The sequence below is a fragment of the Mesocricetus auratus genome, unplaced genomic scaffold, assembly GCF_017639785.1.
Source record: "Mesocricetus auratus isolate SY011 unplaced genomic scaffold, BCM_Maur_2.0 Super-Scaffold_100019, whole genome shotgun sequence".
Lineage (NCBI taxonomy): Eukaryota > Metazoa > Chordata > Mammalia > Rodentia > Cricetidae > Mesocricetus > Mesocricetus auratus.
The window spans coordinates 17510734-17538030 of NW_024429200.1; the positions used below are offsets into that span (position 1 = coordinate 17510734).

At 39.4% G+C, this 27297-nt stretch overlaps 3 protein-coding genes across 20 annotated transcripts in view; all 3 read left to right on the plus strand.

Moving 5' to 3' along the window:
• The window catches only part of Cadps2 (calcium dependent secretion activator 2), a 519904-nt gene that overhangs the window by 155166 nt on the left and 337441 nt on the right, over window positions 1–27297 (plus strand). The gene's annotated exons all lie outside the window — the stretch shown is intronic.
• Window positions 12184–13486, plus strand: Rnf148 (ring finger protein 148). The gene has a single exon (XM_005078056.4). The coding sequence runs from the start codon at window positions 12370–12372 to the stop codon at window positions 13318–13320; it is 951 nt and encodes a 316-aa protein (XP_005078113.1). The 5' UTR covers window positions 12184–12369; the 3' UTR covers window positions 13321–13486.
• Rnf133 (ring finger protein 133) lies at window positions 17371–18811 on the plus strand. The gene has a single exon (XM_040728777.1). The coding sequence runs from the start codon at window positions 17622–17624 to the stop codon at window positions 18765–18767; it is 1146 nt and encodes a 381-aa protein (XP_040584711.1). The 5' UTR covers window positions 17371–17621; the 3' UTR covers window positions 18768–18811.

Here is a 27297-nt window from a genome sequence, read left to right on the forward strand (position 1 = left end):
GTGTGCATCATTCCTGTACCTCAGTGTGACAAAGGCAAATGACCCATGAACAAAGTGAGCACGGATCTGAATAAGAATTCAGAGAATAGCAAAGAATGGCATTCATACCACACTGTGACAAATGGAATAAACTGAGCAGCTTATAGCAGCAGAAACATTCTGTCTGAGTGCTGGGGGAGAAACCCTGGGGGAGAATCATGGTGTCGGAAGGTTCTATTTTCCTGGGGAACTCTAGGCCTCTTCCAGATGTTGCTTTCTCTGACTGTCTTGACTTTAGAGGAAAATGAGTGATGTGTCTGTAACTGAGGGAACCCAGAGACTGCTGACAGTACCAAAAGCTGGGAGAGAAGCAGTTAGATGCTTCCTTGGGGCTTGCAGTGGGAGCCAGCTCTGCCAACTTTGGGCTTCCACCCTCTGTAACTGAGAGACATTGAATTCTCCTAGCAAGCCATGTATTCTGTAGCATTTTGTCAGAGAAGCCCTGGGAAATTACTATCTATCCAACATGTTAAGAGTCACCAACATTGGGTAAAGAATATAACTGGTATTTGGTAGAAAATTGCAACAGTAAGTTTAATGTAATGAGTTAGGGACTTATTTTTACTTCAAATGGGGTTGTATATTAACTCAGCATTTAACATGTTCTTGACCACAGTTCAGTGTAGAAAATAATCACTTATCTACCTAGACATAGTTGTTTTAAAATTTGTAATCATGATATGAGACATTCAGATAATTACTAGAGTCCAATGGTGGTTGTCCTACTTGTAGATGGCTGTGGGGTGCTGAGGGGATAACTCTGTCAGTAAAGTCCCTGTGAGGAAGTATGAAGGCCTAAGTTCAATCCCAGTGCCTGGGTTAAAGGAGAGCATGGTGGCTCACACCTGCAATCCCAGCACTGGGGAGGTGATGATGGGAGGAGCTTGATGTCTAGCCAGTCTAGATATATCCATGAAGGGTGACTAAAGAAGGCATCCAACATCAACCTAAAGTTGATATATGCAGTTGATATATGCAGTTGACATACCCATACACATATATACATACACCATAGACATGTACAGATACATAATAGAGAATAGAGAGACAGACAAATGTTGTGTTAAGATTACTATATTCCAGTATTTTTTCATTTCTCATGTGAGGCTCTTAGAGGATGTATGCCATTGGGTGCCTTATAATGAATTTAAAAGTAGATAGGACATTGGGCTGCAGAGATGGCTCAGCCATTAAGTCTAGGATCACAGGAAAGAAGTGGGTGGGACAAAAGTACTAGGCAGCAATCATTTGGAAAAGGCTCAAAGCCATTATTGCATTGACATTTTTGATACTCCTATTTGCCAACTAATTAGAAGACTATTACACTTGAATTGTAACAAGAGCAGTTCATAAGCATACAACCGCCTTGAAAGTGAACAGACTTACTCGTATGTTGGTCCGTGAACTTTTTTTTTCTGTATGGTCTCAGTTTATTCCCTACCCCAGTAAACACCTTCCATGTGTGGCGGGTTTCGGGTGAACCATAAACATGAAAATTCAAATTTTATGTAGGCTGTTCTCAAGTTTACTATGGATTCTTTCTATAATGTCTCCTATGGCCCCTGCTTTTTGTTTAATTTTATTGAGTGGTTGATAAGAATAAAGTGTATTGTTTTGCCAAATAATGTTAATGCAAATGTATATCAAGTATTCATAAAAGTTGAAGTGTAAAACGATGTGGTAAGACAACTTAAAAATTGTAAAGCCTTAGGCATGATAAAAACTATACTTACGACATGTAGATTTTTCACATTAGCTGTATTACTTCTCCTGTTGATGTGCATGGACTATCAATCATTGAGTTCTGACACCTGCTTCATCTCTGTTAGTTTAGCATTCTGTTAAATAGACAAGCAAAACAGCAACAGAACATGTCTAGGTCTTACCCAGAAGTAGTTTCTGTATGTGGATTATAGCTTCCCCACCCCCACAGGACCATAGCCTTATCTGTCACTTAAATTTCAAATGAACTTTTGTATCATCGGTGACCTGAATGTTATTCTTGTAATTTTGCATAGATGTGTAATTTAGCAACTAGTAAAACAAAGCTGTTTTCATTATGTTAAAGATTATTGTGCCAAGAGATTTAACCAAAATTTTACTTCTTTGTTAGTTTCTAATGGGAGGTCTGTGGGTGTAAGGAGACAAAAAAAATCTATTTTGGTCTTGGCCTAGACCTTCATAGTAACTGTGTTCCAACTATCTTCATGGATTCTTTACAAAGCTTGGAGTACTGTATCTCTAATTGGAAAACATTAGCTCTTCTAACTACTAAAGCATGTCATGTAGACAGATGTCTAGCCCTCAAGAGTGGATATGTAAAAGTGATAACTGGTATTTTTGTCAGCACAGAGACATCTTCAGAGCCACAGGATGAGAAAACTCCTCGAAGACCTTGGAGTCATTATCATCTGGTAAAATAACTGAAGAATGCTGATGTACACACAATGATGATATTGGTGCTAGGGAACAGATGAGCTAGCCAGTGCTCTATGCTACTTGAAATGTTGTACTTTGTCTCATTTCATCCTCGTATATGTTCTAAAAGTTTCTGGCTGTTATTACACTTAATACACATAAAAGAAAACTAAGGCATTCCTTTCTTTAGTTAAGCTGCAAGGGTCACAGAGCTAGTGTAGATAAACGAAAGCAAAAGACAAAACAAAAACAAGAAGAGCCAGTCTGTCCTAAGTATTAATGAGATGTGACACCTATTCCTTGCAAGACTCAGGACTAGTGGGGTGTGTAATGGTACATAACTGTAATCCCAGAATTTAGAAGGTGGAGACAAGAAGATTATGAGTAGCAAGCCAGCATAGGTTATAGGAGACTCTGTATGGGAAGCAAACAAACGCCATAAGGAATTTTGATAAAACGTTAAATATTTGCCATTAAATACAACCTTTGAAATACTCTATGAAACCCGAATAAAGGAACGATTAGCTGTGACCATTGGGTTGTTTTGTTTTCATTTATGTGATATACAGCAGGGGGAAAGTACGATCATTTTTATCTCTCTGAAACTAAACTTTATGTCCCCTTTGGGAAGTTGAAATCCCAACCAAAACTAATTGAAACTGAAGGTGATAGGGACAAGGGGCAGAGCCATGAGAATGGGGGTGTGCCTTTATGAAAATGCCTGAGGCACATTCCTCACTTATTCCTTCTACCAAGTGAGGTCACAGTAGGAAGACACCATCCGTGAGCCAGCAAATAACTCCTCTCTGGACCATAAGACTTCCATTATATTTGATTTTCCTGATTCCAGATCTGTGTGAGTTGTTTTACTTTTAAACCACCAACTAAGTGTTTTTCTGACCCTTCAAAACTTGGTTAGCGTTTATCATATCAGAATGTCAGCCTCTTGAATAAGATACAGTCTTGACCTTGTCTTTGAAGTCTTTGAAGTCCTGGGTACATGGAAACTTCATGAAGACAGGAATTGCTCTATTTTTTTTTAAATCACTGTGCTAATCCCATCACTTAGACCTGTGTGTGTGTGTGTGTGTGTGTGTGTGAGTGAGAGAGAGAGAGAGAGAGAGAGAGAGAGAGAGAGATTTTTCTTTAATAACTTGAATGAATGGGTGAAAAATCAGTTGTATAGGAATATAACAGAAAGGAATAAGAAATCATGTCAATTACATGAATTACAATAAATATAAAAAATAAGTAACTGAATTATACAGACCAATTTGCTAGACCCTAACAGGAATGCAAAGGAATACATTAAAACCTTGCAAATAGAGATTAAAAACAAACTTTTGTAAGAGATTAAAAAGGTAAGCAATTTTTAATACCTGTTTAAAAAAATCACATGGAACTATGCAAATCATTTACTGAGAAATATATAAAAATGAAATAATTTCTACTTCCGAAAACATGACCACAGATTTTCCCTTTTTTATTTAAATTAGAAAAAAGCTTGTTTTACATGTCAATCCCAGTTCCCTCTCCCTCCCCTCCTCCCCTGACTCCACCAATCCCTATCCTCTATTCTCCCCAGGGATGATGAGGCCTTCCAAGGGGGATCTTTAAACTCCATCATATCATTTGGAACAGAGCCTAGGCCCTCCCCAATGTGTTTAGGTTTAGAGAGCATCCCTCTATGTGGAATGGGCTCCCAAAGTCTATTTGTACATTAGGGATAAATAATGATCCAGTACCAGAGGTCCCATAGATTGCCCTGGCCTTCCAACTGACACCCACATTCAGGGGGTCTGAGTCAGCCTATACTGGCTTCCTAGCTATCAGTCTGGGGTCCATGAGCTCCCTCTTGTCCAGGTCAACTGTTTCTGTGGGTCTCTCCAGCCTGGTCTTCACCCTGTTGCTAATAATTCCTCCCTCTCCATAATTGGACTCCAGAAGTTCAACTCAGTGCCCAGCTGTGGGTGTCTGCTTCTATTTTCATCTCCATCGGCTACTGAATGAAGGCTCTAGGCTGGCACATAAGGGGAAATGTGTTTAAGGCAGCTTCTCCACTATTGCTTAGATTGTTAGTTGGGGTCATCCTTGTAGATCTCTGAACATTCCCTAGTGCCAGATTTCTCTCTAAACATATAATGGCTCCCTCTATTATGGTATCAATTTTCTTGCCCTCCTCAATTCAATCTTCCTGCACACTTCTGTCCTCCTCTCCACTCCTCTTCTCTCCTTCTCTTTTTCCTAACTCCCTCTCCCCTCCCCCAGGCTAACAATCTGCTCAGGAGATCTTGTCTCTTAACCCCTCTCTGGGGGACGATGTGGCAGTGTGGATTGTAGGCTAGTGATCCTTTACTCCATGTCTAAAATCAATATATGAATGAGTACATACCATATTTGTTTTGGTTTTTTTGTGTGTGTGTGACTGGGTTACCATACTCAGGTCTCTTCTATTTGCCTGTTAATTTCAAGATTCTATTGTTTTTTCCACTGAGTAGTACTCCATTGTGTAAATGTATCACATTTTCTCCATCTACCCATTCTTCAGTTGAGAGGCATCTAGATTGCTACCAGGTTCTGGCTATTACAAATAATGCTGCTATGAACATTGTTGAACAGATGTTCTTATTGTATGAAAGTGCATCTTTTGGGTATATGCCTAAGAGTGAAATTGCTGGATCTTGTGGTAGACTAATTCCCATTTTCCTGAAGAATCTCCATACTGATTTTCAAAGTGGCTGTACAAGCTGGCATTCCCACCAGCAATGGAGGAGTATTCTTCTTTCCGCACATCCTCTCCAGCATAAACTGTGTTCACTGATTTTTAAATATACTAGTTGAGCATTGTGAGGCAGGCCTATAATAAAACACTGGTGGGAATAGGAGCATAGGAGTTCAAGGACAGCTTCCAGTTGAAAGCCAATGAGTTACCCAAGACCCTGTGTCAAACCAGATGATAAAAATGTGTAAATGTATGTTACCTATTTTGCTGTATTATGAATACAAATTTTAAATCTATATTGAGATGGATGCATAAAAGAAATTGTGTGGAGATTGCTAAATTTGACCACATTTCTGCATGGGAAGCATTCTAGGTTGGAGATGTTTATATCTCATAGAAATATTTTTCTCTAACCGTTACTGCTACTAAAATATTTGAACCTTTCTCAGGTATAGCTATAGAGTATAGGTATCCATTATTAATGTGATACAGACTTTTGATAATGACTGTGTGGGATTTATGAACATATAGCTATATAGGCATGTAGAAGTATCTGTGCCCATAGGTCTATTTCTATTTATTTTATGATAAATTGGTATAGACATGAGTACATATGAATGAATATATTCATGTAAAAGTTAAAGTGTGCATTTTCATCAGCAAATGTGGCTAGCTGTATATTAGAAATTCTTAGAACTTTTGTTTGCATTTGTATGTTGAGTACCTATTTCAGAAGCAGAGATGTGGAGGCATTTGTTCTTGGATTTGAGAGGGAGGATGTTAGAAAGATGGCCTGTGATCCTTTGATATTAAATAATCCCTTTTCTGTACAACAGTTGTCAGTGTAATTCTTAGCTGAGGAAAGAGTTGTCAGATGGTTGCCTCTTTTGTTTTTGATTGGTGGCCGTATAAAGCAAAGGCTGTAAAAGCTGATGATGCATCTTAATGTGTTGAAGAGTAGAAATCTAGAAAGTCAAGCAGGTGCCAGGATTCTTGAACAGCTTATCTTGTGGTAATATTGGGATGAAGAAAACATTTTTTTAAAAAAATAAGACAATCACCCACATTCACAAGATGTTCTAGAGGATATGAAAGTGCAGACAAACATGTCAGCATCTCATATATATTGTGAGACAGAATGAATGCAAATGTTTTGTGTCACAGGAATAGGTTGTTTGGCCAGACAGACTAAAATAAATGGATATTGAAGGATGAGATGAATTTGAATAGGTGGAAAATAGAAAAAAATAAGTTATATGGGACCAGGGATGGTGAAGACTGACTTATCGGGCATCTGCCAAGCTAGAAGTATTCTTGGGGATTTATAATTAGGTATGATATTCCATCTGATACTCCCCATGATATCTAGAAGCAGGCATTACTTCCACACCCTAAAGGAATGAACACTTGTAGTGTGGTCCTCTCTCATCCTGAAGGTAACAGAGATGCTATTCTATATAGTTGTCACACAGACTTATGGTTCGGAACACTTTCTGTGAGTGTGTGGAGTCTATACTTCCCTCATGCATCTATCAGGTAATTACATTATCTAAAAATGAGAATGGGATATTTGACCTGTGAACTGAGAAAAAATATAAGGGTTCTAAATGGGACAATCCCCTTGATCTCTTCTGGGCTGTTCCAGACTCCTATAGGCTCACTTGGGTTCATGCCCATTCATAGAATTCAAATAGTTGAGGAAGGCAGAGCTTATGTAAAGCTTCAATGGTTAATGGTAGCTTATGAAGTTCTAGGACTCACTTTAGGTTCTAGAATATTGTAGATGTGTTGCAGCCCCAGAATAGTGCTCACACCCAGTCTTGGCACCAGGAGATCTTAATAAGAAGAGGACACAGTGGATCATCAGGTGAATGGGAGAAGTTCTCTTGATATTTCAAAAGATTCTACTTGGCTATGTTTATTATTTTTGTTTGTTACCTATTTTTCACCCCTGAAATGAAGATTTAATCTGAATGGTTAATATGGATCTACCTTCAACCTTGTGTTTATTTTAAGTTACTAAATAACTCCTATCTCTTCAATTAAAACAACTGCCATTGTTAAATTTTCCCAGTTACCTGCTAGGTGTCATAAAGTTTCTCTGGTTAACTGCCACAATGTCTTCCACAAGCTGGGTTAAATAAGAAGGAAGTGTTCCCAATTTAATGTTAAAGTTATGTAGACAGCTAGGCGTTGGTGGCACACACCTTTAATCCCAGCACTAGGGAAGCAGAAACAGGCAGATCTCTGTGAGTTCTGTTAAGAGAAGCTTTTCCTTGTGAGGAGCCTTTCCGCCAGTCTGGTTCTAGAGCCGCATCAGTCCCAAATAAACACACAGGAGGCTATATTAATTATGAAGCTGTTGGCCTTGCTTGTCTCTTACTGGCTAGCTCTGACTTAAGTAATTACCCCATAATTGTTAATCTAAGTATTTCTCTTACCGGAGAATAGTTCCAGGCGTCTTACCCCAATGGCGTTACATCTCGAACTCTTGTGTTTCTCCTTCCCAGAATCCTCCTGGACTCCTAGCCCCACCCATCTAGATTCCTACAGGCTCAACAGTACTTTATTGACAAATAACAGGCAAATAACAGGTCTTCCCCAACAGAGTTCGACTAGCCTGATCTACAGAGCCAGTTCCAGGATAGGTTCCAAAGCTATACAGAGAAACCCTGTCTTGAAAAACATCGTTGCCTTTCCTGCCCCCATGTTTGAACACGGAAATAATCCATAAGTTCACATATACTTTTTAAAAAATAATCTACTGTATTCTATGTGTAGCATATATAGATCACACTCAGATTGAGGGCAGTTTGAGGTGTTTACAATATGTTTTTTTTCGAACTATCACATGTATATTTTATTGAACATTTGGGTATATTGATTAACTTAAGTTCCAGAAAAAAAGTCTACATTGATATGTATGAGAATTGCAAACTTGCAACCAAACATAATATAAAGTAAAATTTTATTGTAAAAAGAAAATTATTTTTTTACTTTTAGCAAGCCACTTTGAGTCAGCATTTTGTTACCCTCAAATCCCTTTAAGTTTTTCTTCAGAAAAAAGCAGAAAATTGTCATTTCTTTAACTTACATGCAAAATAAGCGTGCTTTATGAAACCTAGGGAATTTTTGGGATCCATGTCCTATCTACTATGACTTGTGGATTACTTTGATGAAGTCTCTTCTGTTTTCCCTGTTTTAGAGATGCTGTTAGGTGCAGACTGTACTTGGTTGCTTTTATTCATCAGATTTGGGATTTCTGGAGGCATGAGTAATGGCCAAAAATCAATAAGAGTGGAGATAAATTGATCACCATCCCCGTTACTCAATGATGGGTTATAATGTTCCTCCAAATTTATCTAGAGTCTAGCTGTTATAGAATACATATACCTTCAGTTTCTCTGTTATTCTCTTACAGTTAAGCCCTCTTAAGAAACAGGGCTATGCTGAGACTGTCACCTCAACAAAGCTCTGTCTTGGGCTAGTATCTTGTGTGGAATGCACATGCTGTTTATTCTGGTTAGTTGTTATTTAAGCATCTCTTTGAGCATATCTCGGGATTTAGGTCCTGGAGCTGCAGCTTCTCCGAGTACTTGCTTTCTGCTTCCTAGTTTTGCTCATTGATTGCAGAAAGCAAATAGCTTTACCTTCTCTCGGAACATTTATGGGCTCAGCTAGGGATCGGCTTCTCCACGAGATAAACTAGGATTTGCCTATGTCAATCATAATTACCAGACTCATTTCATGTATTCATTAAATACCAATTTGAAAGTAGTTCTAGCCAGAGACACTAAAAGAAGGTTGATAAATATCTGGGGGAAATCTTTTCTGTCTTTCTTAAAGGGAAATGTGGGAGTAGAAATGTTGCATTGTGCCTCAGGGTGCTGTGTGCCTATAGATAATTAGAACAGTAACCATCCTGGGAGTTAATCAAGAGAACCAACTTAAGTGGAAAGTCAGCATAATTTACAAGGTAGAAAGGAAAGATGAAAAAAACCAGGAAATTTTGGACTATTGGATCTTCCAACCCTAGTTGTACGTCCAATTTCCCTTCATCTACCTGAAAGTGTCAATAGAATAAAGAGCTTGAAATCTTCAGGTACTGAAAGTTCATATATTGAATAAATGTTTTAGAAGGAACAGATTATAATGGCATCAATTATCCATTCCCTCTTTCTGCCCTATTTAACTATGCTAGCCCAACATAGTAGAAGACTGTTTGCTCTAGTTCTGAGTAAATGGATGCAATTGACAACCATTCATTATGCCCTAATAAGGATGCTTAAAGAGAACTGTTCTGTTTCTGTGCTAGGAAAAACTGGGGAAATGGAGGTATGTCCTGAGAGCATCTTACTTGACAGAAATACTGGTAGTTACAAAAGCTTACTCATGCAGCCAGAGCTCAGCATTTGTTGGCTCTCAGGGATGAGGAACTTTGGAGGTAGTACCTCTCTCCTAAGATTTTACCATTGTCACAGGCCTTCCGAACCTTACATGTGACTTTTTGAGCTAGGTGTATCTAAGTCTGAGAGGCCACTCTCAGCATTTTATGATGTTTACTTGTATCTTTGGCTTTTAGCCACAGTATGCCAGGGTCATTCCCCAGTTATGAAAATAATAATATAAAAAATCTCTGAAAATAGAAAGTACCCCTCAGAAAGCAAAATTACATCTGCTTCAGAGAGCCACTTTTAGATATAGGGAGCATTTTTTACTAATACCATAACAAAAGAGAAGGGATATTTAAACCACTATGACCTTAGCCTCTTAACGGTGTAACAAGAAAAATCCAATGAATTTATAAATTTTTATAAATTGTTCCTTTCAACCAAACAAGGAAACGCTTGACTTGAAGTGTGGTTTGAGCCATACATGTTTTGCTATCTAAACATTTTGCCCTTCCCAACTCAGCAAAGGATTTGGGATGTGGTGGAACAAGACTATTTCCCAGAACTTGAAAGTGGATTAGGAGTTCAAGGTTGTCCTTTGCTACATATTGAGTTTGAGTCCATCCAAATAACCTGTCTAAAAACTACAAACAAACCCATTGAAATATAAAAGCCATGTCAGAATTAGATTATTTTAAATCACCTTGCAGGTCTGGAGAGACAGCTCAGTGGGTCAGAGGACGGGCTGCTGGTCTTCCAGAGGATCCATGTTCAATTCCCAGCATCCACATAGTGGTCTGTAACTGTAGGCTGATGCCTTCTTCTGCCCTCCATAGACACTGCACACACATGGTACACAGACAAAAATAAATAAACAAATAATCCTGAATTAAATCACCTTCCAAAAGCAATCACCAGTTCATCAATTTCCTGCTAAGTAATATCAAACTTCTTAACTAGTCTCACTTTCCCACTTTTAATAGAAGCAGGCAGTAGTTCACACTCTGAACATGGAAAATTCTACCTGTCAATACCGTTCAGATGCAAACTGAATCACACATAAATAAAATTATAAGACTTGAGAATTTGATCAATGTCTATCTTGAAAACATATTAACTGCTGTAGTTGCCCAGTAAGTACAAAGGATGCTTTTGTCAAAAGCATATGCTTTCTTGCCACACCTCTGATTTCAGTGGTAGAGCCCAGTTTGTGCAGGAGCCTCATAAACAAACAAGGCCTTTTCTTCCTGTGTCCTCAAAACTAGCCTACCAGTCACAGAGCCTGTCCGATGCCTAGACAATAAATGTTTGGATGAGTATTGTCACCTTATTATCATCTCTGTGCAAAGATTTCAGGCAAGAATTCAAAGTAAAAGCAAGGTTTTTGAGAGGTGGTTAAGTCATCCTCAAGGCACAAAATTGGCATTATGTCTCTCATGTCCTGGGACATAACCTCAGAGTCCTCAGGATAGCTTGTGTGCCATCAAACACGCCAATTACCCTTTGCCTTTCCTCCTGATGAGTCTGTTTTCCTTCAGATCCTTTAACTTGCCACATGTCTTTCCATCATAGAGCACAAATCTGCCCAGTCCTCCACCTCCGGTCTTGGGAATTTGGATTTCTTTTCCACGTATCAGACTATCATTTTCTTAGACAAGTTTATCTTGAGCCTCTAAGAATGGTCCCCATTCCACATTATCTTTTTCTCTGTACTTGTTATGTTCTGTTCAAAGTTCTGGTAGTTATTCATGTCTGTATTTATTTGTTTCAAATCTACTCTCATTGGATAATAGTAGGATCATTTTTTAAATATCTGTTTTCATTTTTAGTATTTGCTTAGGACATAGTAGATTTTTAGTAGTAACAGACTCAATGAACAAAAATGTGTTTTCTTTGTGGGATGGGTGTATGTCAGAAAAACAACATACATTTTTTCTTGTTCACTTCAATCTTTGGGCTTGGTGTTAACATTCAATGCCAGCAGAGTGTGGAGTGATTTGTTCCTACTGTCCAGATTGTCCAACTGGGTAGTGTAGAAAAGCATAATGAGAACTGACACCTGACCAGAAGCATTCACCAATGTGAATGAATAGTTTGTGAAAGGTTTAAGGTATCATCCAGTGTATCCGCATATAAAAACAAAACTCAAGTAGTATTCTCTTTAATGCTTACCATTTAGTCATTTGAGTGCATTCAAAGTGGTATATATGTACATATGCGTATATATATATGATATAAAATCCTGACATGTAATCTTATCTATATATTAATACATAGACACGTGTAGGAATGCATACCTCTTTTTTTTAAGATTTATTTATTACATATACAGTGTTCTGCCTACATGCCAGAAGAGGGCACCAGATTGACTTATAGATGGTTGTGAGCCACCATGTGGTTGCTGGGAATTGAACTCAGGACCCGTGGAAGAGCAGTCAGTGCTCTTAACCTCTGAGCCATCTCTCCAGCCCCAGAATGCATACCTCCTGACTTATTGCTTTGTAGTTCTTTTGACCAATGGGATTTCAGTATGCATTGCATTAATATGAACTCCTGGATTGGCTTAACAACCTCTGATGTCACAATTTACCCATTAGGAAGTCACAAGTTTCTTGAAATCACACTGAACTAATAACATCTCTTGAATTTTCATTACAAGAATGATAAAGTACCAAGAGTAAAAATGCTGGAAGGAGCAAGGTGTCTTCCACCCAGGCTGACCTTCTTCATTTCTGTGCTTTAGTAATCTGCTCTTGACAGCTCAAGCCAGCTTTTTTTTTTAACCTCTGTTTACAGCAGATGCTACTTGGTTTTTCATGTCTCTCAGTTAAGGGAGGAATGAGCCCACTTGGACTTACCCCTTCAGTTCATAGATCTGTTTCATCTCGGCTACTGAGACTTAGCGTCTTTCTACTACTTAGTCTCCCTGACTCCAAAGGAAAAGCAATATGGACAGCTCATCTGAATATAACATTCCAGGTGGGAAGCCAGATCATATCAGAGCTAGGAGAGAGTGGAGTGTTTGGGAACCACTCTCCTCTGGAGAGGGTGTCTGGTGCCGTGGTACTTCCTGAAGGATGGAATCAGAATGCTTGTAATCCCTTGACCAACTTCAGCAGGCCTGATCAGGCTGACTCGTGGCTGGCCCTCATTGAACGAGGAGGCTGTACTTTTACGCATAAAATCAATGTGGCAGCAGAGAAGGGAGCAAATGGGGTGATCATCTATAACTATCCGGGTACAGGCAACAAGGTGTTTCCCATGTCTCACCAGGGAACAGAGAATATCGTTGCAGTGATGATCGGCAACCTCAAAGGCATGGAGCTTTTGCACTTGGTCCAGAAAGGTGTCTATGTGACAATCATCATTGAAGTGGGGAGAATGCATATGCCATGGCTGAGCCACTATGTCACGTCTCTGTTTACCTTCCTGGCAGCTACGGTTGCTTACCTCTTCCTGTACTGTGCCTGGAGACCCCGAGTGCCTACTTCTTCCACCAGGAGGCAAAGACAGATAAAGGCTGATGTGAAGAAAGCTATTGGTCGGCTGCCTCTTCGAGTGCTCAAGGAAGGGGATAAGGAGCTAGATCCCAATGAAGACAACTGTGTTGTTTGTTTTGATATATACAAAGCCCAAGATGTAATACGTATTTTAACTTGCAAACATTTTTTCCACAAGACGTGCATTGACCCCTGGCTTTTAGCCCATAGGACATGCCCCATGTGCAAGTGTGACATTCTGAAACCTTAAAAAGTCCAGAGCTCTTTCCACAGATGAAAATTAGATGAAAACTCTCACTGCATTGTACACACAGAGAAAACTTGACCCTTGGTTCCTCTATCCAGCCGCAGAAGATGGAATTTGTGTGCTTTGAAAATAAAACTCCATATCGTGCCCATGAAATCTTGTCTTTTTTATCAGTTTAATCATTAGACATTGCTGTGCTTCTCCAAATAAGGAGGTAGGTATGTCGTAAAATGAAGCTCATTCTGGTCTTCAGATTGCTGGGCTTATGCCACTGATGTAGTGGGGGAATTGCTGGGCTATTGTAACATATTTTAACATATTGTAACATATTTTTAACATTTATTTGGGAGGTCTGTCTTAATACTTCACCTAAGTTTTGTTCCTAACAGTTTACATCCTAACTTCACTATAGAATTAGATTTGGGTTTGAAGTGCCATGGTTAATTAATTTTATTAATACCCAGGAAATCTGGCTTCCAAAGCTATGGGTTGGATGGTGCTTTATACTTAATTACTTTATGATAGGATTTTTTGTATACATAAAAGTTTTGAAGTATTTTAGGCATCATTTAGAGCAGTATTATAAAAGTTCACCTGTTGGCCAGAGAACTTTAAATCCTAGCATAGTGAAATAGCCATGTTGATAAGAGTTTGTTCTAGAAGTATCTCTTAGGGTCTGTCATTGTCTTCCCTTTTCAAATGGTAGTGAGCATCTGTAGGGCCTTCGACAACAGAGCAGAGCTAAACATTTGGTTCAGTTTCCATTCCAGTATTGTTGACTCATTTTTTCACCCTCATTTCTGGTGAGTGGATAAACACCTATGTAATACTAAAAAGCCAAAAAACAAGGGTTTGTGGTTTTGGTGAAAGTCTCTCACCTTTTAGTGTTCAATGTAGATGGTATGTGTTTGGGTCTTTTCAAGTCTACACACTGTTTATTGCACTTTTCCCAAGGAGCTGTTTGGAAATGAGCCAGTGATTGCTTCTACAGGAGAAAAATCAACCATTGTGGACTAAAAGTTCCACACTAATACTCTTTCTGATTTATACCATTCATTTGAACATTTTAATTGATTGACTTTGTCAGCTGACAATTTTGCACTTTTATACAGTGTATTCTGGTTATTCTATCTCAGACACCCCTATCTCCTTCTTACCCTATCAGTCTCCAACCCTCATCACTACTAGTCCCTTCTGAGTTATGACCTATAACCAGACCTATCTGGGTGACTATTGGATAAGAATCACCCACTGGAATCTGGTGCAGTCTTCAGTGGGTTTACAGCTAAAGGCAATGGTTCCCCCTACCCTTTAGTCCATCAGTAAGAAATAGTTCTGCTGTGGGGAGTAGACTCTTCTGAGCTTCTCCTCCAGCTATGGGTGAGTGTTGATGTGACCATTCTTGTGTAGAATCAGTAGTGACATCCACAGCTTTTGTGAGTTCATAATTTCAATGACATGTCTTGTCCAGGAGATAGTATTTTGAATTCCTTCTCTCAGTATTCCAGCTTCTATATTCTTTCTTCCCCGCTCTTCTGGGTGGGTACAATGTCTTGGTCGAGGATGAACACTTAGTTCCAGCACTCTACATAGCCAGGAGTCTCTATCTCACCACAGTTCACTACAAAGAGGGGCTTATCTGCTGAAGACTGGGGGTAGTAGATGTTTATAGATACAGACAATACTTAGATGACAGTTTAACACTGTCAACCTGCCACATTCCATTCCTTCCCCAGGACCTGTGATCTCCTTAGCCATGTGTGTTTGACTGGGTTTACAAACACAAATTACCTCCAATGTAGTGGGTGTCAAATCCAATCATACCCATAGCTCACCAACAGTAGTGCTGCAGTTGTATAAGTGAGTGTAGCTTGCCTGGCAGGCTTTGCATATCAAAGGATTCACAACTGGGTAAGATCATTGATGTCCTTTCTCTCCAGGCAGCCTGCATAGCTGCTTCCAGTACTCAGAAAGTTAGCTGCAGGGAGGGAGCATCTAGCTCAGTTCTAGCTTGATTTTTCTGAACCATGTGTGTAGACTGTCTTCATCAAAAGGCCTTATCATCTAATTACAGCAAGCAACCAAGAGGAATGGCAAGAACCTATATTGCTTTGGGAGCTTCTGGAGAAGTAGTTCTCAACCTGTGGGTCGTGACCCTTTTGGCAAAGCTCTAGCACCAAAAATATTTACGGTGTAATCCACAAACATAGCAAAATTAGAGTTAGGAAGTAGCAAATAAAACATTTTATGGTTGAGGCTCACCACCACATGAGGGGCTGTATTAAGTGGTGAAAGGAAAATGAGGAACGGCATTACATTTTTTTGTTGTTGTTTTTACGAGACAGGGTTTCTCTGTATTGTATTGGAGGCTGTCGGTCCAGCCTGGCCTTGAACTCACAGAGATCCGCCTGCCTCTGCCTCCCGAGTGCTGGGATTAAAGGCGTGCACCACCACCGCCTGGCGAACTGCACTAAATTTAAATAGTAGAAGCATTAGGAAGGTTGAGAACCACTGTGGAGCCGCCCTGACCAACACCATACATGCTAATTTGTGTTCTGCATGTAGAACTCTGTTTATTCCTGTCTCAACTTGTTGCTTCATAAGCTATAAAAACTGCCAGTTTTCTAGTCCTGGTGAGTTCAGGTGAAACTGGCTTGTTTTTGAGCCCTATATGCAGAGGCCAAAAACATTTATGTTCAAGCTAAAAGTCCTTAGCTTTGGCTTTCTAGCTAGTAAAGTAGAAACATATTGATACCTACCTGAAAATATATAGAGCAACATTTTTCACTGCCCATGTTTGGTAATGTTTTAGATTTAAAGTTGTTTAAAGCCATTGACTACAAGTAATGAAATTGGAGGCAGAGCAGGCAGGGTATATAGGATCTTCTAGGAGAGATATTGTTTGGTGAAACATTTTGCTAGCATCATCTCTCTGTGACCTGTAACCATTGTTGCTGTCATTGATTAACTTTTTGATCTGTTTTTATTTCTTTTAATCTAGTTACATTTGAAAAACAATCAAGCTTAGATTGTACAACTATGCTTAATCTTTACTCTCCCACCCTTTTTTCTTTTCAATCAGAGTTTGACTAGATTGGTAACAGCTGTGAAGGTCTGCAAAGAAGTAAGCTTCTGTTTTTATTTTTTATTATTATTTTTTTTGGTTTTTCGAGACAGGGTTTCTCTGTATTGTTTTGGAGGCTGTCGGTCCAGCCTGGCCTCGAACTCACAGAGATCCGCCTGCCTCTGCCTCCGGAGTGCTGGGATTAAAGGCGTGCACCACCAGCACCCGGCTGAAGTAAGCTTCTGTAGGTGTTAAGTTTTCCATATTTATTCCTGTCATCTGTATATCTTTAGGTGCCGCTGGACTGTCTATGTAAGTATGAGACAAGGAGATTAACCTGGATTCTGAGCAGTGCTGCGACCCTTTAATACAGTTCCTCACGTTGTGATGTCCCCAAACAATACAATTACTTTCATTGCTACCTCATAACTGTAATTTTGCTACTGTTAGAAACTGTAGTATAAATGTTCTTGGAGCTAAAGGTTTGCCAAAGGCTCACAACCCATAGATTGAGAACCACTGCCTTAAGAGATCAAAACAAAACCAATAAATGTCCCAAAATCCTGTATCATTTATTTGTAAAAAATTGACAGTGACCAAATATGTAAAGTTAGTATTAGAGATGCCACTGCTCTTCAGACTCTTTTGGATATGGTCCTAATTTATGATTCTTTGAATATTTCAAACTTAATTTTGTCAGAACTGTCTGTTTCTTAGGAAATGTGACAGTTGCATGGTATTCTTACATATGCTTTGAGGTTTATAAAAAGAGTCAGTTGCAGAAATATTTGTTTGTTTGTTTGTTTTTAATTTAATGTGCTACCTACAGTCATTTTCTGTGGTTCAGTGATTGAATCACCTTTTAAGTACACCCAAACTACCTATAGCCACATTAGAAACATCTAAGCCAGTACATTTACAGTGTGCTCTGAGCTCTTACCTAATTGGCTGCTTAGTCTTTTATGTCACAATCACCTCATGCAACAACAGTAAGCAGTTTCTAAAGTTACAGCAGTGAGACAGGGATTTCTTTACTATCTCAGGTTTTTCTCTCTAATAAAACATCTGAAACTTAAGACATCTTTAGAAATCTCTTGCTGAAACATGTTGGAAGACAGCGGATCTTGTTTTCACCCAGAAGATATTTTTTCCTTCCTCGTTTTGAATTGATCTGTCAACAGATGTGGCAGCCACACCCTTTGGTTGGGTTGGCTCTTGAAGTCATTCGTGGAAGACAGAGATGAATCTCCTTCACACTGGCACTTGGCAAAACAACGCTGCATCTTTCTGGCTTCTGAAGTTTGGTTTTATTTGGCTCCTTAGTCAGAATTGCTGCACAGCAAGTTCAGTTTGGACTGCTTACATGAACATATCGTTTCATGTGGGGAACCGTATGTTGTCAGAGCTGGGGGAGACTGGGGTCTTCGGGAGAAGCTCCAACTTGAAGAAAGTAGCAGGGGTTGTTGTGCCACCAGAGGGAAAAACCCAAAATGCTTGTGATCCCAAGACCAGTTTCATCCGGCCTCAGAACAAGGAGCCATGGATTGCACTCATTGAACGAGGGGGTTGCACTTTCACACAGAAAATTAAAGTGGCGTCTGAAAACGGAGCCAGAGGAGTAATAATCTATAACTTTCCAGGTACCGGCAACCAGGTGTTCCCCATGTCTCACCAGACATTCGATGAAACTGTTGTAGTTATGATTGGTAACTTAAAAGGCATGGAAATTTTGCATTTAATTCGGAAGGGAGTTCTTGTTACAGTCATGGTCGAGGTGGGGAGAAAACATGTCATCTGGCTGAATCACTATTTTGTCTCCTTTATGATCGTCACAACCGCTACTTTAGCATATTTCACCTTTTATCATATTCGGAGACTTTGGGTTGCAAGGATTGAGAACAGGAGATGGAAGCGACTAACAAGAGAGCTCAAGAAAGCTTTTGGTCAGCTGCAAGTCCGGGTGTTAAAAGAGGGTGACGAGGAAGTGAGTCCAAATGCGGACAGCTGTGTCATCTGCTTTGAGCCCTACAAGCCTAATGACACAGTTCGTATTCTCACTTGTAAACACTTTTTCCACAAGAACTGCATCGACCCCTGGATTCTCACCCATGGCACATGCCCCATGTGCAAATGTGACATTCTGAAAGCTCTGGGGATTCAAGTGGACATTGAGGTCGGAACAGATTCCTTGCAAGTTCTGATGGCCAATGAACTGCCTGGAACCTTTTCACCTGTGGAAGAAGAGACAAGTAATGAACATCCTCCTGCAAGACCTTCAGGAAAAGTGACCCATGTGCAGGAGCACCCTACTTCTCCAGACATTGGCAGCCAGCCTCCTGCAGCCGAGGAAACTGGCCATACATCACTTGGACAGCATGACCATTGAGCAAGTGGATTAAACCTGTTTGTCAAATCAGGTTCTCATACTAACAAGCAGTTTGTGTGAAGTGTGATTTTTTTTCTGTGTGTGTCGTTTTCTGTCACTCTGCTAATTTTCCAAATGTGCTATCAAGCTTCAAATACAGGGAGAAGAAAACCTAGCAGGATTTTATGGCTTTTTACCTCTACATATTTTAACGTCTTTGTGAATATATTATTCTTGTGAGCGCGCCTGAGTTTATTTCTAGTTGACCTGTGTTAAAACCAGAGTCGAACTTGCCACCTAAACTTTGTTTCTGTGTTTATATCCAGCTTTAATTTTGGTAAGAAAATTATTAATATATTTTTGCACTTACAAGAAGTCAGTTATCAGCTGGGCAGTGGTGGCGCACGCCTTTAATCCCAGCACTCGGGAGGCAGAGACAGGCGGATCTCTGAGTTCGAGGCCAGGCTGGACTGACAGCCTCCAAAACAATACAGAGAAACCCTGTCTCATAAAAAAAAAAGTCAGTTATCTTTCATGTTTCTGCAATAGTGAAAAGTAATTATACTTTACTAGAGTAACTTGATGTCATTATGTTGCAGTGTTGTTTTTCATTCTTTGAAATGAAAATTTGTTCTGCAGAATTTTTTATTTACCATTGATCGAGAGTTCTATTCAAGCAGTTAGTAGGTTATATATAACAGTTACCTGCATAACAAGAAATAAAGTAATAAAATTCTTTAAGAAAGGAAAATATTTCAGTGCCCAATATTGCTTATATGTTCATAATTGTTGAATAAAATTGTATAATTTCTGTGATGTTTTGTTCTGTCATATTTAATTTCCAGGGGTTTCCAGTAGCTTTTTCTCTTTTGTCCTTAAGAAACATACTTAATACATGCTAGATTCTTTTGGAGAAAGTGGCACAATGCAGAGTGATTGATCTGACATATTTGGCTCAGGTTAGTTGAGCTCACGTATTTAGTCTTGCACAGTGTATGGCACTCAAGAGTTTTTGGATAAATAAGTAAGCTTAGAAATGTGAAAATATAGAAATTTTTCATAGCATGTTATATTTTAATGTGATAAACAAAGCTATTTATTCCCATTGTAATCCGTGGTGGAAAACAGACTCTGAAATTTTACTTCCAAAATTACATTGACAAAACTAGTAAATTTTAATTTTAGTTTAGAATCCATGATAATTTGCCCTGCCTCTCATAGCAGTTGAGCATAATTTCAGTGAGTCTTTGAACTCTCTCAGGCAAATACTGGAGTTTGAATTATTGGGCAGTACTAAAGAGACCTAGTGAGTATGAATTCTGTGAATTGTTCCATGCGGAAGGGCAGTACTTGACAACAAACACAACCCAATGGAGAGTATTAAAGGAGGAAGGGCATTCATGCAGGGTTAAGAGAGCCAAGATACAGCAAAGCTTGAGCAGATGCCAGGGTGAGGCCATATCTTCCTGCAACACACAGGCCTCTGTGTTCCTGACCCTGTTAATCACACATAATACCAGGTTTACTGGAGGATTTAGCAGGAGCTGAATTTTCAGTGTTTCCAGTTTGTTTTTCCTTACGACACTGAAGTTATTCCTTATAGTACCTAGTGTCATATGAGAGAGGACACAGAGGACTCTAAAGGAACTCTTCTTGGATGACTGAATACTGAATAGATAAGCTGTCATCCATAGACTGTATGTTGGCCATTGGGAGATGGGGCTAATGGATTGGCTCCGGTGATTTTCACCGAAGATGTGGAGATGTTGGATTGCTATCCTGCAGAGTCCTAGTACAGGCCTTAAAGACCTTGGGTCCATTTCCATCACTACAAACACTACCACTAAAAACAGACAGACAGAGCCGGGCGGTGGTGGCACACGTCTTTAATCCCAGTACTCGGGAGGCAGAGGCAGGCGGATCTCTGTGAGTTCGAGGCCAGGCTGGACCAACAGCCTCCAAAACAATACAGGGAAACCCTGTCTCGTAAAACCAAAAAAAAACAAAACAAAACAAAAAAAAAACCAGACAAACAAAAAACTTGAAATGTATATGTCTGGTATTGTGGCACTTTCTGATCCCAAAGTTTTCGGATCATTGGAGCTCCTCACAAATTTACAGGAGGTCATTATTGGTAATAGACATAGTACATGAGGCATTTACTCATCCTTTCCTCTCAAAATGCCAGTGATCTTCTTTTCATCCTCTGTATCCTCTTGGGTTCTCTTTTCCTCATTTTTCCTTCCTTTTGTCTATCACGGTCAAGCTGAGGCTTCACTTAAATCCCAGGATTAAGAAATTACCATTGCTTCACTTATGTAAAATATACATTTTGCTAATACGGATAGTGAACATTTAACATGTATTTCTTGTTCTTTTGCTAGTACAGATAGTGAACATTTAACAGTGTATCTCTTGGAATTCAAGAATTTCAGAGACTTCCTTTAAGGTTGGTTAGCGTTTGTATTGGAGGTAGGAAAGGAGGGTCAGGTCTGTGAACTTGGGAACTGTGGGCACTGAGTGCCTCTTGTGTACATGGCAATGAGACTAAGTACTCTACAAAGCTGCTCTCTTGTGTCAAAACAAACAGTAGTTTCTGGCCTGCCCTTCTAATGATGCATCGTAAATAAATCAATAATACACTTTTATTCCAGGGTTATTTTAGTTTCAGATTTAGTAACCAGAACCAGGAATTAGCACCGGTCTATTAGATATTTATTATTATGTTAGATATTTGTTGTAGTTGAATTTTTACCTGCACTATAGGCAATTCCATTTTGTATTGGACCCAGTAATGCAAATATACTTTGCTTAATGATATGGAACTAGAATGTATAGTATTTTGTTACAATGCCAATATCAAATTGAGTTTTCTTTTGATAACTCTTCTTTTTTATAGGTTTTAGTATTCTTCGGTATTCAGTGTTTGGTTTCCTGCTCACACCCCCGTGGTCAGTAGAATGTTGATTTTTTTAATTAAATTTCTTCTCATCATTAGTGGGGCAAATTGTTTAATATTTTTCTAAAATGAAAAAATATTCTAGTGATTTTTACCTGTGATTGTATGACTGAATAGTACTCATTAAGCATAAAACACAATGATAACATCTTTTTGTCTTACTACAGAATGGTTGCAGTGATCCAAAACAGAAATGGTAGTTGGTAGCTGTTCGAATTAGTGTGAGCCCTTCATCAGGTCTATTGAGCACGGAATCCGGCTGGCCTGATGAGCACACTGTATACTTAAAAGTAATCTCTTCCCTGACATCTGGCTATTGAAACAACAGACAGGAACCAAGAAGAGGAATATCAAAGTCTAGGGAACCGTGAGAGGCAAAGGGGGAAGTCTTCCCATGTTGTTTCTGAGAAGCAATCATTATAACAGATCTCCTCCTTCTGTTTCGTTGTTTACCAATAAGCACCTCTTGGAGTTTTAAAAATGTTTTTGTTTCTTTTGTAATTACTTTTTTTTCAATGTTTAGTTCTTACTGTTTAAAAATTATTGCATTTGCTACCATAGGGATATCCTAAAACATAATTGGCTTTCATCAAAGCAAGGTTTGGGGTTTGGGGGGAAGGCGTTATACATAGAGAAGCAGATGATTTGCCAATCCAGAATTGTTGAAACTCTTCCTCCAAAATGTCTTCACAGACATCTTATTTACACAATTCCAACCGATTTGTATCATTTCTCTCCCCAAGTGAACCTCTGACAGCCCAAGAAGACAAAGTATGTCCAATCAGCTTAGGTGCATCACTGTCAACCACTATGGCCACTCTGATTTGATAACTTCTCGGGTTTTGTTATTTCATCTCCACTTCAGCAATTACCTGCTGTGTTTGTGTGTGTATATGTGTAACGGGGGTGGGGGAGCGCCTAGGGATAGGTGGCTGCTTATATATCCATGTGTCTGCATGGAGAGGCTGGAGGTTAATGTCAGGTGCCTTTCTCAATTGCTTTGCACCTTACTTTGTGAGACAAGGTCTCTCACTGAACCCAGAGCTCATTGATTTGACTAGACTGATCAGCCATCAAGCCCCAAAGACTCTTCTGTCTCTGCCTCCCCAGCTGCAATTTCAGTGGTGGCTATGTTTCAGTTGTTTCCTTTTGTTTTTTTTTTTTTTTTTTACATGGGTCCTGGGGATTCATTTTAGGTCTTCATGTTTGTATGGCAAGTACTTTGTTGTCTGAGTCATCTCGCTGGCTTCTGTCAACATTGTTTTTTCCACTTATCAAGTTCTGTTGTCTTTGAAAACTTGCCAGCTTAGAACACCATTCTCAGAATTTCCTCTTGAAATCTGCTTGACCCAACATCCCTGCCTTCTCCTCAGGGTTGCTTCTGGCTCTCATTGTAACAAGGGTGTCCCTCACTCACCAGCACTTCCCTGTTCTCCTGTTCTTGTCCAGCATGATATAGAATCAAATATCAAATTGATTTATCATCCAAGTACCACTGTGTGTTTCCCCTTCCCTGTTTTCATAGTATCTTTTACTCTTAAAGTGCCTGCTTTTAATATTTCTGTTCCACAGCAGACACTTCTTATTTGGGTTGTAGTGGATCTTATTATCTACTTCTGACCAGATCTTTGTTCCTATTAAAAATTAATAACCTTTCAGTCCCATTCTCCATTTTCTGTAGTGCAGTCCTTTTAAGCCTAGGCTGTATGTCCAAATAACCTGAAGAAGAGTCAAAAGGCTCAGTGAACCTACTGCACTTAAATCTCTAGACCGAGACACAGCCCCAATCTTTATGAAGTTGTTCAGGGAATTGCAGCTATACACTGGATTGGGAACTAGGCACAAGGCTGTAATAAAGAGCCTTTCCTATTTAATGTCCTTCAAGATGACTTGATTCACTTTATGAAGAATATTTATGTAGAAATCAAAGTATCGCTTTAGAAAGAGTTAATCTTCACTGGAAAGAATTAAAACAGACTTGTAGAAATTCACCTGGAAAAGCAAAAATGCCTTCTGAAAATATTTGACATGGAAGGACTTCTGGGTTTGAAAAAATAATTCTCAGTACCAACAAGATGCATCAGTGGGTAAGGTCATACCATCAAGCCTGATGGGTAGAAGGAGAGAACCTGCTCCACAAAGGTACCCTGAAAGTTATACGTTACACACACACCACTCGCTCTGGTTTGTAGACACACACCACCACACACGCACACACATACACACACAAATGCATGCACATATGCACTCACACACGTGCGTGCATGCATACACACTAAAAATGTAATAAAGAACATCTTTCTGCAGAAGGGAACAGTGGGAACAAGTGTTTCATAAAGACTAAATGTCCAATACAATTTTGGTTGAGGACTTGATAAGACAGTATATTCAAGATGCTATTGGAGTAAGCAACAGAATTCAGGTATGAGCCAAGGCAATAATAGGCAAATGGGTCAGTTGCTGCCAAGATACCGTACTCCTTATTTGCTGGCACAAGTTTTCCAAATTCCTTTTTGATGACCAAGGCAACACTGATATCAAAACTTTTCCTGTAATTTTCATTCTCCATTTGTCTCCAATGTAGCAATACACCAACAATATAGACAGAGGTGGCGATGGGTGCGGAGTAGCTGAGGAACAATGAAGAGGCAGTGATGACCTTCCCCTTCTGGTGTATGTCTCCAGATTATAACTGTAACAATCACCAAAAGAGAAACTAACAGATGGGGTAATGTGTGGTTAAAGTGTGTGTGTGTGTGTGTGTGTGTGTGTGTGTGTGTGTGTGTGTGTGTGTGTGTGCGTGTGTGCTTTGAGAATGCCAAAATGAGAAAACAATAGAACTTCTAAGTAATAATAAAGATATGCAAATGTAGTTCTAACCCAGTTAAGCTCATTTTTAATTAAAATGAAACAGCCGAAGTTTAAGACATGGTCAGTAGTAAGTTGTAATTTACTCACAAATTTTCACTTGAATTCTTCTTGTATTAGTTTTCCTGTTATATTATATTTCCTGTTATGCTTTTCCACTGAGTATTCCTGTGTATTATGGTGTATGACTTCCAACCTTTCAAACCTATGTTATAGCTTGCATGACACTGGCAAGTAATCTAGGGATGGTGGAGTAATAACTATAGCTTCAGTGTTCCAGGGTATAGTTAATTCAATTACGTATTTTCTTAGTTTGGAACTCATGTAGTCATCAAATCACTGCAAGATTGGCACCAACACTAAGTACCCTATTCCTTTGTATTTTGTAATTTCTAGATTTCTAGGGATTGAACATAGACCTTCATGAATGTTAGGCAGGTATTCTATCACTGTAACCCAGGTAAATCTTGAACTTGATCCACCCCAAGCAACTGACTTGCAGTCCCATATGACAGAGTCTGCTAGTGTCTCTGTTCTCACAATCAGGATGTCAAGATGGGGAGAGTACCCAAACGATGGAGACAGCTTCATGATAAACCTACACTTGTATTTAGCATAGTTCTGGGGCTCATTGTTTTTAACCTCTACACAACAATCAGCTTGGCACTTCAGTTTTTACATAAAGAAGAAACTGTTAGCATGAGTGCAGTTTTGAGAGTTTAAAGGATAGAGCTATATAGGAAAAACCCCAGCTAAAAGCATTGACAGTGCTGACTGAGAAGTTGGCAGCTCTCGTGTGAAAAGCAGTTATTTACTCAGAGGGTTTTGATGTGAGGTGCCTTTCTCAATGAACTTTGAAAGGGTAGCAATTTTCATAATTCCCTTGCTGCTTGATATTGGCTGTTTTAAGTTCAGGCATAAAACACAGATCTTCTTTCTAAAATAATTGTATCATCTCTATCAAATCACCTGCATTTATTTTCTGTCCCCAGTGAAGATCTCACAGTCACAATGAGTCCTGCTACAGTAACAGCAGTCAGCATCACCTGCTCCCTGTCTTAGGTTTCACTTAGGTGAATGCAGTCAGAAATCTTGGAGTCCATTGGACTTTTTCAGCATGTCCTTCACCAGATCTGATGCACATTCAAGTTGAAGAATTTCATCCAATCAGAGGACCAGTTCCTTTTAGCTAGAATGCTTTATACAGTTGTAATCAGAACTAATATTAAGTGAAAGCAATTATGAATATTAAAGCAGTTGCTATTAGTACATTAAGTTTTGAGATGAATTTAAGCACATTTCAAGTGTGCAATTGGTCTGATTTATGCATATAAATGATTCTTCCAGCTCACATTGCTGGTTCCTTTATTCACCACCACTATCACATCTGCTAAGGAAGTTGTGAGGAAAATTAATGGATTTTAGATGGATTGAAATTTCCAAATCAGAATGATAAAACAATAACTAAAAGCCAAAATGGATCATTATACAACCTGTGCAGTCACTAATAGAAGAGGATAATTTACGGTTCCTCTGTATGGGTTCTTAAGATGTTGTGGTTTGAGTTAGGGCTTGGTGGCACATGCCTTTAATACCAGCACTTGGAAGGCAGTGGCAGGTAGTTCTCTGAGTTCGAGGCTAACCTGGCCTACAGAGCTAGTTCCAGTACTATACAAAAACCCTGTCTTGAAAAACAAACAAAAGGTGTCATGGTTTGGATATTAAATGACTCCCTAAGGACTCATGAGTTGATATTGTCCCAAGTTGATGAAACTGTTGGAGGGTGCTGTCACCTTCAGGAAGTAGATGGAGGTCAGATGGCCAGATGGGTATACCCATGGAAGGGAATTGGGGTCTCTGCCCCTCCCCCCTTTGATTCCTGATAGTTGGAATGAGCAGCTTTCTCCACATTACTTCCCCCATGATGCCCTGCCCTACTACAGACTCAAAGAAACACAGCCAAGAGGCCATAAACTGAGACTTAGGAAACCATGAGAGCAAATAAATCTTTCTGTTCCCTCATGAACACTACAGCAACAGTTGCCTCTCTCATACAGATATTTGAATACTAAAACAGTGGGCCAAAGATGACACTCAGAAGGGAATCATACTAACTTCCCCTTGGCCCCATCTTCATACATACTGGAAGGTGTTCAGTTCAAATAAGTGCAAAATGAACAATTGGGAATATAAGTAATCAGATGAAGATGTGTGGTATCTTCTACTGTATAAATAACAGCACAGTGTTTCACAGGAAACTGAAAATAGAGTTGTGGCTTTATAGAGTTATTACCAAGAAGATGAATAGTTAGACAGACCTCCTACTTAGCTTCCGGTGTCAATGTGACACAAGTGTTATCTGGAGGGAGTCTTACCTGGAAGATAACCCCATAAGATGGCCTGTGGGCATATTTGTAGGGCGTTTTCTTGAAAGTCTTTAAAATTATGTTTACAGGTGGTTTTTTTTCTGTATGTATGTCTGTGAACCAAGTGTGTGTGTGTGGTACTTCTGGGGGCCTGGAGAAGCCTTTATATCACCTGGGACTGAGTTATAGAAGGTTGTAAGCTGCTATGTGGATGCTAGAAATTAAATCCCAGGTCCTCTGCAAGAACAGTCAGTGTTCTTAACTGCTGAGCCATCTCTCCACCTCCGTTTTCTTGATTTTTGATTGATATGGGGGATTTACCTAGCCCATTGTCCATGGCACTACCTCTGGGCTGATG

What these genes read in the sequence shown, in the direction of transcription:
- Rnf148 (XM_005078056.4), top strand. Translation starts at nt 12,370, where the DNA reads ATGCTACTTGGTTTTTCATGTCTCTCAGTTAAGGGAGGAATGAGCCCA.
- Rnf133 (XM_040728777.1), top strand. Translation starts at nt 17,622, where the DNA reads ATGAATCTCCTTCACACTGGCACTTGGCAAAACAACGCTGCATCTTTC.